Genomic DNA, 17,668 nt, shown 5'->3' with positions numbered 1-17,668 from the left:
ATTAATAACACTATTAATAAGCTATATAGTTTCCCAGAAACAAATACATCTACAACGTAATTTATCTTAAAGCTGGAATAAATTCTATCAAAATTGGGAAAACTTTAAACCGTTGTAATTCCGAGGATAGCGATTTTCAGTTAATGGATGAAGTAATTTTGCGTCGTTTAACTATCTCCGTCCTTGTCGCTTACTCGGACCTCTCGCTCGCACCTCGTCTCACTGACCTATCCCAAACTCCAGATAAGCGACTCCAGACGCGATTCTTGGAAGAACGTAGTACGCGTTTCCAGGAAAAATACCAAGTCAATGAGATGTCGAGCACTTTATAATTCAATAATTGATAGAGATATCGGGATAAAACAAAAATTAATTTCAATGGCATGGTCTCCTCTGTTTCCTGAGTATGTTTTAATAATAAAATAATTTATTTCCTTTTCATGATTTTGTAATTTTGTAATTGATCTGTTGTTGTAAAATATATAGAGATTCGAAGATATTTATTATTCTTATATTTATATAATACGAACAATAAATACAGAGAATATCTCAGATTCATAAAATTTTATGTTTTAAATAAATTTTCGAGTCAATTTAATAAGAGATATTTGATTTCTATTCGTAATTGAAAATAAAAGGATATAGCAAGATTAGGTAGAAAGTTTTTGATCGAAGTTGGATTAAGTTTATCCCCTTTTTAGTCCTTAGCTTTTAGTAAAGTGTAGTCTAAGCTACTTTATAACAGGGGATTAGTCTCGTTAATTTTTGGTGAATATCAATTCAAGTCTTATTAAGTATTATTTCAAAATTATATTTATTTAAAAGCTTCATTCGAAAAAATAATTTTATGCAACATATTAATATGCATATCTTCATAACTGTATTCGAAACTTTATATCAGAAATTAAGTGTAGATAAAAACAGTAAAAGCACGAAATGAAAAATAAATGATATTTAATAAATGATATTAAAATCGATATTTAATTATCAGTTATCGTAACATTAAATGGGCCATTCCAGTGTTTTCCTCTTTTTTTTTTTTTCACTTTTCAACCTAATAAAAAAATTTCATGCATATCATTTAAATATCGTTTTCTTTTTATTATTAATTTTTTTATCAATTTCCATCAATTTCTACATTTTATCAAAATGCAAAAAGATAGATATTTTTAAAATTAAAATCAAATTTAACGCTTATATAATTTTCAAAAATGAAATAATAAGATTTTCTAACGTATAAACTATCTTTTTTTCTCATTATATTCCAATTAAGTGAATATATTATACAATGAAGATTTATTTTTTGAAATATTTTGTTTCTTTGCAAGTGTAAGTTAATGTTTTAAAATATTATTAAACGCGTAAAAATATATATATTCTTCGCATAAAATATAAGAATACGTCTTTGATATTGTACAGTTAGTCAATCTTCATCGACTGATCTCCAGTCAGTCAATGTCTGAGAGTTAACTTCGCGTTAGCTATCCTTCGTCAGTCAACTTCTCTTAGTTTGCTCGATGTCAACCTCTCTATTAATTTCCTGCGAATTTGCTCTCTGTCAATTAGCACAGCCTGTCAGCCAACTTTTTCTCCTCGTAGAATTAAACGTTATTCGTATAATTTTTCTTCCTAGATTTTTCATTAATAGAATGTGTTCGTGAAAGAAGGATGATTAACCATTAAAATGCATTGCAAATAAACCATTAATCGAATTATAATCGAATAGAAAATCGATATATGTATCAAATCCTTCAATTTTCTCACGAATTCATAAAATTCTGATCATCTTCTCTCGCGAAAGATTTTAGATTTGGAATTGAGCACAACATAAACCGTTGTATTGCCGCGTGTCAAATAAATCAATCCTCTAAATCCATCGGCCATCTTTCTCCATTGTAATCCATTGTATCATAACCCATCTGTAGCTTCATCTATTAAAGCCAAAGTTAAAAAATTAAACTTTGACACAAATCCATTGTCAATCTTTTTTTTTTTTTGCATCAACGTGGAATTCTTTAATTATATATCATTTCTTTATTGCTAGAAATTCTGCTATTAATTTTTATGGAAATTTAGGGTTAAAAGATATGCGCGTGTCTCTTCCAAATGGAAATGGTTAAACTAGAATCTAAGTGGTTTAGCTCGTTGATTTATTATGGACACGTTGATCCTCGAGATTAGGATGCCAAATAGTAATTACGTATGGAACACTTGGATCACGATGAAATAGAACGCAACACGTAATTGGCTAATTTTCGGCTGATAATGTACGATCATTATTCGAATGGCAAATTGTAGGCCAAGCAGGATTCATGGCAAGGAATTTCTCGATAAACTCTGTTATCGAATCGATTCTCCCTCGGTCTCGTTCCATATCACGTGTTACAAGTAAATGTTAATTGTGAATCGTGTTTTGTTCAACAGACTCGTCCAATTCGATTTCCTTTGATTAATCGAACTCGATCATGAATTGTGCTATGAATATAGAAAACAAATTATTACCAATTGAACGTATCTTCTACTGCTGCGTTATTTATTTATCATATCACCTCAATTTATAGTAAAAATACATCTTCGATAGAGAAATTTCGATATTACAAAAATGTTAAATTCTTATGGAATGCGTAAAAATAATGCAAATTAATTCTTTCGTTGCACGATGATACGAAATAATTTATATTTTCATCGTTATACTTTTAATTTACATGCATTTTTTTTATATGGATAAACGATTACTTGGAAACAATATTCCTCCTTGAAAATAGAATCTTTCTAACAATAAGTGGTATAGCCACCTGCTATGGATAGATGAATCGAACAAATGATTGCCAGTGAAAGCAATACGTGAAACGGGGTAATGTCGCTGTACGTGTGTTGAATGTCTGTGGAAAAAATTGTCTCGCGTATAGATTTATTTTGTTTTATCGTTACGTTAACATATTTTTATGATTTTCTCCTTTTCGAATTTCAATTTGCGGAATTAAAAATAATTGTGTTTTTAATTAAACGCAATCGAAATAGCGATCGTTTTTAATCCGAAAATAAATTTCCTGCGCAATTTCCCTACGGAAAGAATGGTGAATATGTAAATTTTCAGACAGCGACACAGATAAATGTCCGGTTTTTACAAAATTAATTCACGGCAAATCGACGAGCAAACCGAATATATAAGGTTTAACGATCAATTTTTACAAAAATATGAATTTTGAAATCGATGATATAATATAAATTCGTCCGACGATAAACCGCCATAAATCACTCTTTTAATAACAATATTCACTCAAACAATTAACAAACTGTATAAAACGTATTCACAAAACTGTTCAATTTCTCAAAATACAAATTCTGCCATTTTCTTTCTTAATTAATTAATTTATCTCGTATGAAGTGACTCATAAAAATATCGCTTATTTTATACAAGCATCAGAATATATATCAGAATATTTTGAAATTTGTTTGGAAAGCATTTATGCTTTGGTGACAGAGCAATTTACAAATTGTTCAAACACTAAACTAATACAAACAAATCAATTGATAGATCTTATTTGTGTGAATTATTTGCACGATAATTTAACGATCTGATCCGTCTGAAATTATATTATGGATCAAGTTGCATGCAGAACAGTTTCTTAATAAAATTAATGAAAAGGGAAATAAATATATATGTTTCGTCACATCGGGATAAAAGGCTATTGAAATCGTAGAAGGAAGTTATCTAAGATTAAATTAATCAAGTTGGGTGTGACAGTATAAATTTTCTCTGGGACCAGAGACAATTAGGCCAGATAATTAATCGTCCCGAGACAAAGTAACGAGGGACAATCGATTTTGCAAGCCGTCAAATTTTTCCGAAGTTATTCGCTTTATCTGGAATCGCGGTACACCCTTGACATTAAACGTTTCCATCAAGGATATCTATTGGCAGTGAACCTTTTCTGTGTATCACGATAAATCATCCTTGAAACGAATCTGTCCAGGCAAAATCGATAAGAAAACAAAAAATTATATCTCGTGATCTTACTTCAGATGATATATTATATTCCATTCCATGTTATTTTTATATTTTCTATTTTGTGGACTTCTATTCGGATTATTTAATTTAATCCAAAGTTCTTCTTCTTTTAATTTCTCTTTTTCTTTCCTCAAATTTTTGCAATGAGAATAATTATACCACCGGGTCAAATTCCTCCCGACCTATTCTCCATTATTTTGTAAAATGTTCTCATATTCGGTTCACGATGATACATCTTCTCTACAGTTATATTCGTAGAATGTATATACGCTTTTCTATTTTACCTGAAGTTTCATTTCTATTCTACTTCACATTTCCTGTCATAAAGTTTCGAAGTATCGTATGCCTTCTACATTACGAACTACATTAATCTCTCAACGAAACGCCACAATTTGGCGTAATATCCTTCTATTTTCAATTCTTCTTCAATCTAAATTTTTTCATTTCTCGCAGAGGCGAATAAACACGTTCGCCTCTTAACTTTAAAATTAAAATACATAAACGAGCAAAAGGAAAATCGATAAATTATCGCAAAGCATAGATTTCTATTTCTTCCTCTTGGAAAGGTGTGTTCACTTCCTGCCTCATATGCCTGTCGGATATAAAAATTGCCCGGGAATATCTCGGCGAGCCACGCCTAAAAATCCGGGTCACGAGGCGGTTCTTGGAAATCGTAAGCAATTTCTGCGGAATTTCCACGATCCCGAGTCAAAATTCTGGGAAGGTAAGAACCGCCAAGGAAAGGAATCCACCCTCGCCCTCGGGGAATTGCTCGGCGAGAAAACTGTCACGCGAGGGCCAAGTTTATGACGAGTCTCGTTTGCGGTTTACGTTTAGGGAACATTGTCTTCTTCGCCCACTTTACGAAGTCGAGGATCTGATCTTCTCGTGTGTATCAGGGCATCGAGGACGCGATCGTATCGTTTGGGAAAAAGGGAACAAATGAAACGTACGATGATTCTTGTCTCGAAATACGATTTTCCTACGAAAAGTATTTTATTTTTGATAGTTCTTGGTTGTCTAAGAGAAAAGTTATTATTGGGATATATTATCGATACTGATTGGAAATGTATATTTTTGTGAATAGAAATAAGTAGATCCAGATTAGGAGATTAGGATAATTTGAAGATATGGATTAATTCTCGGAAATATTATTTAACTACAGTGTTATATCTTATTTTCATTTCATCGTTGAAATGATGAAGGAGAATTTTACGCTATTCGCAATTTTATTTTACTATTCAAAACACGATATACGATCCACACAGAATTCCATTCACAACTGGCTTGATAAGACATTGGAATTACGTTATTGTGGTTTGCATAGCTAATAAAAATGTCAACTGATGAACTGATTGCATGAGAACGGAGAAATGTAAACATGCTTTTGAGCGTACATATCTGTTTATTACATTAAATATTGTGAACGATGATTAAAAGCCAAGTTTTGGGGGATAAAATGAATTAATTTGGCATGAACGTGCCTATTCATTACACGTTCGTTACACGTTCAGAATTACGCGAAATGTTGGATATTAATACCGTAACAACTCGTTGGAATTTCAACGAAATTCGTGCGAAATTTTTATAATTATACACTCAAAATCGAGTTTCCAATTTTAAATATTTCGAAACGTTATAATTTAACATGTTCATTGTATCATTTTCAGATTTTATTAAAAAACGAGATCATGTGCTGTGACACGGATATGAGATATATATAAAAAAAAAAAAAAAAATTTCTGGAAGAAAGTTTCGTAGTAATCAAATTTACAATATTAAAAATATTTAGATAATACGCGAATATATCGCCATTTTTTAATTTATCCGCTTTAATCTATTCTGTATATTGGATACTGTTTGAAATATAACGAATTAATTATTACTAAGGTAAATAACAGGGCTGCATTGTGAAAATCTTATACAAAAATACTCTCCATCCGTATAATATGCAAATCGTTTAATAAGTTCGAAATAAATTTTAATAATACCGCGATATTTTATATCGTGTAAAAACATTTTAACCTCGATTTCATTAAATTTACCGAAGAAGAGGAAGACAAAGAATTAAATCGCCTTGCTTTTCTTTTCGAAATCATATCACTAGCAACAAAAATTATAAAACTGATTAATTCACGATGAATATAAGAGACTTATTTAAAAAAAAAAAAAAAAAAAAAGAACATACATCAGAGAATGGAAAACAGGGAAAACATTCTATATTGGAGAGTTTTCGACGTGATATCTGTGATATGAGATTCAACAGAGCGTAAACTGGCGAGGATGCTTTAAAATTCAACAATCCCCCTCTGTACAATTTAATGCGGCAGAGGATCGCGCCAAAATAAGTGCAACGTTTCCTGGCACATCGTTACGTAAGAGGGACATGCATGCACCATAGAGTTTTATACGCGACACATGGACACGAGGAGCGGAGAGAAGTCGTAAATTCTTTGGCTCGCGACGACGGAGGAACGACGTCTCTCGAAGAGGGACGATCTCGAGACGAGATTGGCAGGAAAAGGAGAAATTCTGTAAAATTAAAGGGTTCCCCTTTGGGAACGATTTCGAGGGTTGGTACGTGACACTCACCCTTATCGTCGGCGCGGAACTCCTGCTGAAGTTGTTCCTTGGTTGGCTCTGAGTTTGATTTGGTCCCCGTCTGCTTCGTCGAGGATTCAATATCTTTCATACTCTTCCTGGCGTGGTGGCCGCGGAACGCCGCCTGTATCCTCGTCGCGGCTTTCTCCCTCTCCTTCTCCGTGTCCTCTCCTTTCTTCTCCTCCCCCTTCGACTCCGCCTCCTTTTTCTCTTTCGAATCTCCCGCCGATCTTTTCTGCGAAGAAGATTCTTGCGAATCTACTTTCGCCGGACTGCTCTCTCCTTTCGTGATATCTGAAAATTCACGGCTGTCAGTGTTGAACAGGAGGAAAGTTGTGAATAATTCTTCTTTTTATAATAATTTTCAATATGTATTAAAATATTGTAAGATATTATTATAAACCTTAAAACAATATATTTATTTGGTATAATTGGTATGATTTAATCGAATTTACGGATCTCGTGATTAAGATATTAATTCGAAGCGTAAAATTTGTCGAACTTTATACAAATATTCGTATTATTCGGTGTGTGCAATCCTTTCAAGTGTGCGTGAGTGTGATATCGTTCGCCGAGAGATTTAATCATAGACATCGAAATGCACGTACGAGTACGTTATTCTCTTTGAGGCTGAGTTTCGCATGGTTGTCTTGATTAAACTTTAGCTTTCGTTCCTTTGAGAATTGCCGCTACCTAGATACTGCTAGAATTCTAAATTTCTCTATACAACATCGTGCAAGAAATTTACGAGAGTTTTAATTATTGAAAGATTGTATGTGTACACAGACATATACGTACGAGGAATTCTTTCAATTCTTTGAATGTTTAAATATTAAGAAATGGTATTAAGAAATAATTGGTTGGAAGGAAAAATTTATGAATGCATCAAAAAAAAAAAAAAAAAGGAGAAATTGAACCAACGCGTTAAAAACTTTTATCAATCTTATCAAGATTTATATAATATAATTTACATTATTCTTTTAATTTTTTAAAATTCTACAAAAATTCCGGATTAAAACCTTTGCATCGTTATCCAATTTTTTGTTAAAAAGTTTTTTTCGTGACAAAAGCAAAATTTCATTTGCGACCGAAAGGGACACAAAAGGGAAGTAAATTATTTTTTTTTTTTATTAAAATCCAGGTCATCCTCGTATCGTACTCTAATCAAATACAAAAATGGAAAAAGAAACTTTAACGTAATCCTGTCTTTTCTAACACGACGCAGTTAATTCGCCTGCCAGGCTTGCGTAGGCGTATCTCCGTGGCTCGCACCAACTTCTAAATCTTTGTTTAAATGAAGAGCATGTATCTTAAACAGGTATCATAAACGTGACAAGAAAGAAAGAAAGGGAGGGAGGGAAAAAGAGAGTATAACTCCCGTTGGTATTACAGTGATAACAAAGAGGACAATGAATCATTGCTGGCACACCGTTAGTGACACGTGTACACTTTGCATGAATGTGCAAGTTACGCGAGTATAATTACTGGTTTAGCGCAGGACCTATTTTCAAGGTGCATCGCCTTTTCTCGCCGGTTCATGCCTCAAGGAACCTCTTTCGACCTCCCCCAAAAAAGGAAAAAAACGGTGTGTGATAAACCCGAAGAAAAGAGAACCACAGCTGTACCACGTACGAATTAAAAATTTAAAAAGAGGGAGAAAAAATTTATGAAAGCGATGCTTCCGACCTGATTTCGGGACAATTTTTTCGAAACACAGAAACTCTTGGAGAGATATTTTAAAGGGACGGGGTAGTTTGAAATATTTAATCAAATTATTACCAACTCGCAAAGTTTTTTTTTATTTATTCGTGCATCGAGTATATAATTTCATCTGAGAATTCTTACAATGAAATGAAAGAACGTTAAAGGATCAATTATACGTTCAAAATGTTTATCTCGCATTAAGAGAGAGAGAGAGAGAGCATTTGAAGCACTTTCAAGATGTTAATTTCATTAAAAAATGATATTCCAAAAGTACAACTCGTTATACGTCTACGTTGAAAACAAAATTAACAAGATGTAAGATGTACGACTTAATACTCATACTCTCTTTAACGTTCGTCAAAAACTGTTCATCAAAAGTGACTGAAAGAACTCGATACTCGATATATTTCTACATTAATGAAAGAGTGATACGTAAATAGTCACTCTGTCAAGAGTATCGATAGTCGTCGTAAAATGAAAAACGCAGTGGATTACAAAATTGCCATTGACGAGATAATTATCGATGATTAAACGCTGTTTATTCGAAAGCAAACGAAATTATTCGAAATTATAAAAAATTTACAATATCGACTTTTCTTTATTCCTTCCTTTTTTTTATCGCTAAAAACACGAAGGAGATTCACTAAATGCAAATGTAAAAACGTCGAAACGTTTGGGGATGGAAAAATAATGGAGGAAAATTGAATTGTCCTGAAACATGCAATTTTTCATTTTGCTTAACAAGGATGAAAATATCTTAATCGATGATTTCACGATTAATTCAACGAGACCGATTTATTTCTAGAGATGAAACAAATAAAATTTACTTCGTATCGAATTTAATCCTAAATATTGCATTTGTCATTACACTAACGCGTTTGGTTTAACAAATTGTTCAAATTGAAATGGATTAATTTTATTTATGTATTCATAAGTATATTGTATCACCGTGGAAAATTACAATTATAAATAATAGAAAGGCGTGAAACTTAATACAAGTTTAACGTTCAATTAAAACAAAGATCAAGATTGGATATGATAGTTGTGAAACAACTTTTGGATCAAGAGAGTAATAAGGGTTGTTAATTGACTTTTTCAAGTCTCACCTTCGAATTCACAGTTTTTGCAAGGTCAACACGCGATAATCAAAGTATCACAATTTCGAAACACTGGCTTCGACGATTAAGAGAGGCAAGCTGACGATCGTTAAGAATGGAAAGTGAGATTCGTAGCGCCATGTTGTAATGGAGAAAATTAGTCAAACAACCGAGGGATAATTGTGAGAAATAAGGTTTTATCGGGGAGCTAATTGACTTCGTGTTTCAATTTCTACTATCGTGCGCATCTGTAACCAACTTTGACGATCGATTTCGTATTCCATTTCAATTTTTGCGTGCTCTCGCAGTTTCACGATGAATATTTTAAATTCATGTTTACTTTTATATAGATATTAATCCAACTCGGTATCATCGTCAAGGTGTGAAGAAAATTATAAATTTACAAGTTAATTATTTGTAAGTGAGCTTATTTAATAACATGAATTTAAAAAGTTCAATTATGTAAAATAATTACTCGTGACTGCTGTATAGAAATTAATTAACTTTGTTATTACATCATTCAAATTAATATCCTCGCCAAACATTAAGAATTGAGAATCGTAGTGGCGTTATAACCTAACCGATAGAAAATGGAACTAATTTTATATTATTCCAACCCTGTACAAGCTGTTTTAACACGTACAATTACACATATACATTAAAGCTAACACATTACTGCACCCAGAATATAAAAGCAAACAAAAGCATACCTTAATTACTTAAAACGTTAATTTCTCTTGGAATATTTTTACCCTTCACCTATATTCCTCGTTGGCAAACGATGACGATGAGTCAATTTCATTCGCTAAACGATCCCTTCCACAAAATTGTACATCACTAAGGAAAAAGCTGAGAGCATAAATCCCTAGCGACGATATACGATTCTGCACGTTCTCAATCGAAATATATTCACTGTAAAATATTTTTCCAGCCAAGAATCGATGTCACGCTTTTGTGCCACCCATCATTCTGAACGAAACGATACATCTTTGATGACGAAAAGAAAAAAAAAAAAAAAGCGAAGAGTAGCCATTGAATGGCAACGCGTCCATCGTTACCGTTTTCGATCGTGAACCTTTTTTTTTTCCTTTTTCCCTTTCATTTTCGCATTCCAGTGTCCCACATTATTCCTCGAGTCGTTCTCGAGGCACGTCGAATGGCTGGGAATCCCGTAACTTTTAATGAAGATAAACGCAGTCTAGTTTACTGGAATTTCCCGAAAGATAAAGTAAAACGCGTCCAATGTGCATAAGTGTACGGTTCCGCGAATGGAAGGACCAACGATTTCCGATAAAATACTCGGTAATTGCAGCGATTCTCTGATATTAATGCCACGTAAAAATGGATGGTAACGTTGCCACGAATCATAAATGGATAAAGATATTTTCGAATTTTTAATCTGGTGATTGTGAACTTAATAATCGGATTTACGATAAAAATTATGGATTGTCAATTTTTTAATTGCGAAAAATATTTGTTTTCCAGATGTAAGAGCAAGGATAATAACACTCTGATATTTGAGTTTTTCCTTTAATTTATTTCTTGAAATAATTTTTATATATAACGTTGGAAATATTTTTGAGAATAAAAATTATATTATCGTGGAGGATAAAATAAAATCAATGAAACTAATAATTTTCAAGTAGTTTAAACGTAATTATTATACCAAAAGGAAATTTTTATTCGTTACTGTAACCCATTCATGAATGTTTCTGAATTAAAATGTAAATATAAACAGGAATGAAATATTGCTTGCAATATTCAACGACTGTATTGATAGATTAACACTTTACAGGTCTTCGGGATAAGGATGGAAAGCAGCCGCAAAAGGAACTGTTAAAAGAACGGTTCGACGCCGATGAATTATTCCTATCAAAAATTCATAAGCGATAAATTGGATATTGGATTCACTCGCGAATCTATTAACCGTGCTCGATCCTCAATTGCTTTTCAATGAAAAAGACTGTATAATACAATATAAATATCCTTTAAAGAAGTAATCGAAAACTTTTTTTAAGCACGCACAAATTTTCCCCCTATCTTCGAGAATAATAATTTCTTTTTTATTAAAAATCTTCTAATTCCATTATTTTTCCATTTTCCCCCCTTATATACGAATAATTAGAAATATTCTATAGAAAACTATTTATTTTCGAAATAAATAAAATATCCATCGAGAAAATTTATTCAAAGATAATAATACGAAATAATCCCACGACAAGTGTAATAATAATAAATGTCGGCCACAAACAACCAACCGGATGCATCTGTATAATTTACAGATCCCACCGAATCCCAGGGATACGTACTTACAATTTCATCATAGACGTAACAACCGACCGCATCTCCCTTTATTTGCAAGTCTTAAGATTCTTAAGAAAATTTTCCTCTCGGAATGCACGGAGAGGCCGACTGAAAACGTCGACGCCGAATTTTACTTTCAGATGCCTCATGCTAATACGTTTAGGTAAATTGCTCGCCAGATTACAAGGAAGCCTCCATTGCCGGCTAACGAATTACGTTTCGAACCTCGAGGGACGTACAGGTTCGATCGATCCCTGTGGAATACGAAACAGTGTGTGCCACTTACCGAACATCGAACACTCCTATCCCAATGTATATAACGTGTTTCGTGAAACCTGGTATAATAACACGATAACACTGTGCCAATTTGAATCGACACTGTGAACCGAGAAAATTGTATTACTCGAAAAGAAAATTCGATTTCGAAATCGGATACTTTCGTATTGGTCATCATTGTCGATATGAAGAAAAATGTAATTTCATCGATAATTTGTTAAATTTTAAAAATGTTGGTGAAACGGAAGGATTATTCGAAATTAATTGAGAAAATTCTCTACGCAATTGGCAAGGAAGAGTGGAATTTGGTTATAAAATAATTAGAGATTAAACAATTTTCAAATATTGATACATACTTTTTACGATAATTTAAATACATTTTTGTCTGCGCAAAAATTTATCTGGCAAATAAATCGCACACCTCTAATCCAAGTTGTTGTTATATTTCCATCGAGGAAGAATACTTGCAGATGTGTTTCTTCGAAGAAGATGTATTGGAAATCTTGGTAACTAGCGTTTCGATAATGCAATGTATTCCATTGGGAACAATTTGGTTAAAACTGCAAGATATTTTTCCAAACGATATTCTATCGCTAAGTTTGTTATGCGAATTGAAGTAATCTATATGTCATTTACTTCGAATCGGGACATGCATATTCTATTTTATCTCGAATCTGAACGAGAAATACGCAAGATATTGCATAACATTAAGAAAAAAAATCTTGGAAAAGAAATAAATTCATTTATTCTGATCATTTCTTGAAAATTTTAAATTTTCTTTTAAAAAAAATATATCATAATATATAACAAATAATTATAATCGAATCTATTATAATTAACTTATGACCAAATTATGTTGAAAATTGTAAGAATTATAAAAAAAAAAGAATTCTACAAAATTATCGTTACTCTTTATCCAGAGTAACAAGTTTACTCTACGAGAAATGTTAAAGTTCTTAACGAGTTAAAGTGCTTAAGAATAAACGAATGGAAGGCAGAAAATTTGATGAAAAACATTCGTTCTAGAAAATAGAAGCCGCTTATGAAATTCGTTAGTTCCGTTTCATCGAAAAATCATAAATGAATATCGATAGTTTAGGAATTCCGTTGAGGTGAAAGAAATTAATGAAGCTAGGATTCGATTCGGCATTAATTAACCAACAGGTATTATCGACAGGCCTTGTAACATTTTCCTTCTCTGCGCGAACACAAATTGAAATAAACTAACAAACACTTTAGATTTGATTAACGAAATTATTCTCTGCTTGTGCACGAGCAGTTCGTGATCAAAATACTTGCTATTCTTAAACTAATTAAAATTTAAATTAATGCAGACTTCGAATTATAGTATAACTCTGGTATAATTCAGAAATGTCAGAAATTCGTTATTCTTTTGAGAATGAATTTGTTTGTTCATTTTTTTTTCTATCGTTGATAAATTAAAGTAACGATAAAAGGATTGACAAGTAATTTTTGTATTGTTTTATGCATTAAATATTTTCCAGATTTATCATTTACGTTAACATTGTAATGTTAACAAAAATCACTCAATGTTCAACGTTTAACATATTGGATTGATGATAAGAATTGAAAAGTATTCACATTCTTAAAACTCTAAACATTTGCTATTTGATTATATTTCACCAACTTCCATAACTTATAATTCTCTTGTGTTCCAACATTTTACTCAACAACTACTCCAAAAATTACTCAACAACTAACCCTGAACAACGAACAGAAACGATCAAACCACGCATGAAAAAATATTGTACATTTTCCACTAACATTTCTTTTCCCACGATGCATTTCCGCGCGTTTTTAATTTTCCAACGTATTATTTCCATAGTGGCGAAATTTTCCAATGTGCCTACTCGTCGTAAAACATTTCTTCTTCGTTTTCTTTTTATCCCTGCGCACAATGCGGTGCACAACGAACGGGGAAAAAGACAAGAAAGAAAAGACGTCGTGCTCGTTAACCTAGCTATCTCGTAGGAGATTGTACGCACGCATAGATCCGCTCTCCTTAGTCAAAACGACTCGTCTACTATTTTTTCTTTATTTTTGCGAGCAATTTTTTAGAAGCAAAATGAAATAAAAAAAAAAAAAAATAGACAAGATCACGATCACGCTTTGAATATGGATGAAATTGCCACGCAAAAGTCACAATTTCACTTGATTAAATTGGAAGTAATGCTGTTGATTTTTAATCCAGTTGAAATTATTTTATTACGATACGATAGAAAATGTATGTCGTGTATACGTATTATTAAAACCTGTTCAGAAGATAGAGGAAACGATGCTATTTAAGATACTTTTTGGTTTATCCCGATATCTCGATCGGTTGCCGAGATATAACGATTCAAAGTGTCCATAATACTTAAGACAGGGCGGAGAATATGAATGGGTTCGTGGCCTACATTTTTTTCCTAGAAACACGCGCTACGTTTTTCCAGGAATCGCGTCTGTCACTCGTCTGCAGTTTGGGATAGGTCGGTGAGACGAGGAGCGAGCGAGAGGCCCGAACAAGGAACAAGGACAATGATAGCGTAAGGATTAAAAATTATCCTTTGCTTTACACGACGATATCTCGGGAACCGGAAGTCGTATCGGAATAAATAAAAGAGCGTTTTAAAGGGCAAGATTCCGCGCTTCCAACGATCTTCCATTCATTGATCGGAAATCGCTATCTTCCGAATTATAGCGGTTTAAAGTTTTCGGTAATTTTAATAAGATTTGATTCGAGTTTCGAGGTAAATTATGCGTTTAGATACGTTTATTTTTTGGAAAATTATTGCTTACTAGTGATATATTGGAAATTCTAAATTGATTTACATTAGAATTTTAATTAGATTTTTATTATTTAATTCGAGTTTAATTATCGATTAAAATCAAATAGATTGTCATGATTTTTTTGAACATAACCGAATATTCAATATTGTGCGAGGATATAAGGCCATCATAAAAGCTTCGATTTTAACAAAGCTGCTTTCAACATTTTCGTTCATTTTCAAATATTCTCGCTCGATCGACGAGATTTTCAACGTCAATGATCCGGAATTCAGTGTGTAAAAATACGTGTGCTATAAAAAAGAGAAATGTAGCGTAACTTTTTAACGATATCTTTTAAAGTAATCCTTTAAAACGTATTTATAACACTACCGATGATCCCGTTTTTCTGTTGCAGCTTAATCAGTAAAAATGGAATTAAATTGTCAAGTTTTTTTTTTTTTTTTCAAAAAATTCGATTTTTCTTAAACCTATTTCAAACTATTTAAAATTACCGAAGGCCGAAGGAATGGATAAAAATTGTATTCCTGCAGAATTTATTAATTCAGTTTCCCATGTCAATAGAGCTAAAAACTTAATCGAAATCCGATTCTATATATCGGGAGTACGGTTTCAAGCGTTTACGATTGGCAATAAAATCTGGAAAATGGAATAAAATTATACTGAAGTTTTAATTTCCAAAGATTAATATATAATTTCACCGCAGCGAAAGAAAGAAAGAAAGAAAAAAAGAGAAATTTCTGTGTCTAATATTTATCATCGATACGATTCAATTCAATCACTCTCTATTCGCCACTAAAATAAATATTTTTTTTTATCTCAATCGTTTTCACATCTCTGCTACTGCAAAATCACCTATATCAATACTCAACTTCGATCCAGTTATTCAAACCAAACAAACTGTGATACAGTTATAATTCGGTTAGAATAATTGCGACTCTAAAATCCGGCAAAACACAAGTTTTCTAAAAGTAGCGGTAAAAAAAGAAGAAGCTTTAAATCACGTTTTAATAACAAAAAAAAAAACTTCAAAAGAAAATCCCCATTTTCTTGTGAAACTAAGTTCTCACTTTGCTTGAGATTAATATTCTTCTATTACGAGCAAAAAAATTAACAATTCTCTTCCATCTTTACTTATTTCTTTCCGGAAATTATGTGTCCATTTTCGTTGAAAAATATTTACATTAAAAAAAGAAAGAGAAAGAGATGTAGTACAATTGAAATAAAAATTTAATTGTTAGTTAATAATTACGAAAAAAAAAAGCGTAAATATTTCTTAATGGCACATTTATCGTTAACTTGTTCAAATAATTTATTACTTTTACTCAATATTGTATAATGCATAATACTCGTGTAACAAGCGATAAGTATCTAAATAAATTTTCGTTTATCTTGATAAACGTTCAAATGCAAAATTATGTTCAAACAATATTCAACGCGATTCCGAAACAGCAGTAACAATCAAAGTATTAAAAGTACAAAACGTTCATACACGTTTACGACAATATGGACCTGAATTTCTAACTAATTACTTCGTAAATTATCGCGGAAATGAACTAATTTCGAAGTAAATTGTTTAATATTTTAATTACATTGCAGATGATTAAACGGGCATCTTATCTAATCTTGTGAAAAAACATTAACAATGAAATGAAGCATTTATTGTCTATAAAATGTAATATTAAATATATATATATATATTTTTAACTTTTTACTTTGCATCACAGGCTATGGATGCAAAAAAGAAGAAAGAGAAAAAAAAACCATCATAAATCGTATTATTAGACACTTAAGAAAAATATATAAGAAAGTTAATGATCTCGTGATAAAACGTTTCGCGTTTTTTTTTCTCCTTCGTTTAATATCACTTTTATAGAAGAGATCCGCATCACCGGAAATTGCACGGCTATTTCACGTTTCGCTTTTAATTACGGGATGTGAATCAGTCACAAAGAAAAATTAATACCTCATTAATCTATCCCAACGTATTTAGTGTTGACATTTTGAGAAATTCAATCGATACACGCGTGCACCGACTCGTATGAATTATAAATTTATCACAAATTTCCAAGTCGATGATGGTGGAGGTAAATTAAGCTCGGTTACGATATGCAACGATGATTACAGAGAAAAAAAATGAAGAGCTTGATTCGGAAAAAAAATTTGCTTATAAGACAAAAAATGAATTGAATAAATAGCGTTGAAAAATATTTTAAATACAAAAAAAAGAAAAAAAAAATGAGCGATCGAGTAAAAATTATAATTGAAATACGCTATCAGATCGATATAAGTTTTTTTATCGACATATTCTCATTATTTTAATATATTTTCCTAAAATAAAAAGAGATATTTCGATAAGATGAAAAATTGAAAACGGAATATAACTTTACCATTTCTGCGGAAACATCAAAATTTATGTTATCTGGAGATATCAGTGAGCTCGTAAAAGCCTGATATGGAGTAAAAAAACGGTGAGAATAAATATCATATTGCTGGATATTTTATGATATGCGTCTTGGTTTATTAAAAGTCGTAAAATTTTTGTCTCCGTAGAAAGATGAAATGAAAATATAATAAATATCGAAACCATTGTACAAAAATATAAACTGTAAATTTAAATAAAGGTATGAAAGTAAAGGAAAAAGCTTGATAAAATTATTTAAAATGAAAAATTATAAGCTCAATTAATATAACTTCGATGAAACGGTTTAACAAGGATTTAATTTACCGTAAGAAATTATATTTTTTTTTCTTTTTCATCGTTTATCAGTGAAATTGGAAACTTTCATAATGTAAAAACATTTTTCCTTATTTTTGATTTAATGTAATTTTAAACTAATTTCCGCATTTCTTCAAAGGAAACTCATATTAACAGAAGCGCGAATCA

General features: G+C 31.8%; 1 protein-coding gene across 2 annotated transcripts in view; it reads right to left on the bottom strand.

Moving 5' to 3' along the window:
• Positions 1 to 17,668, bottom strand: part of igl (IQ calmodulin-binding domain containing protein igloo) — a 94,326-nt gene that overhangs the window by 40,880 nt on the left and 35,778 nt on the right. For both annotated transcript variants that reach the window (XM_012492323.3, XM_031919329.2), the window contains exon 2: positions 6,605 to 6,907. In XM_012492323.3, the coding sequence (XP_012347777.1) occupies positions 6,605 to 6,907 (303 nt within the window). The remainder of the gene's footprint in view (positions 1 to 6,604; positions 6,908 to 17,668) is intronic.

This window comes from Apis florea, unplaced genomic scaffold, assembly GCF_048593485.1.
Source record: "Apis florea isolate Af1SG1 unplaced genomic scaffold, ASM4859348v1 contig_3747_pilon, whole genome shotgun sequence".
NCBI lineage: Eukaryota > Metazoa > Arthropoda > Insecta > Hymenoptera > Apidae > Apis > Apis florea.
The sequence above is the reverse complement of the archived record's forward strand: the minus strand, read 5'-3'. Positions and strand labels throughout refer to the sequence as shown.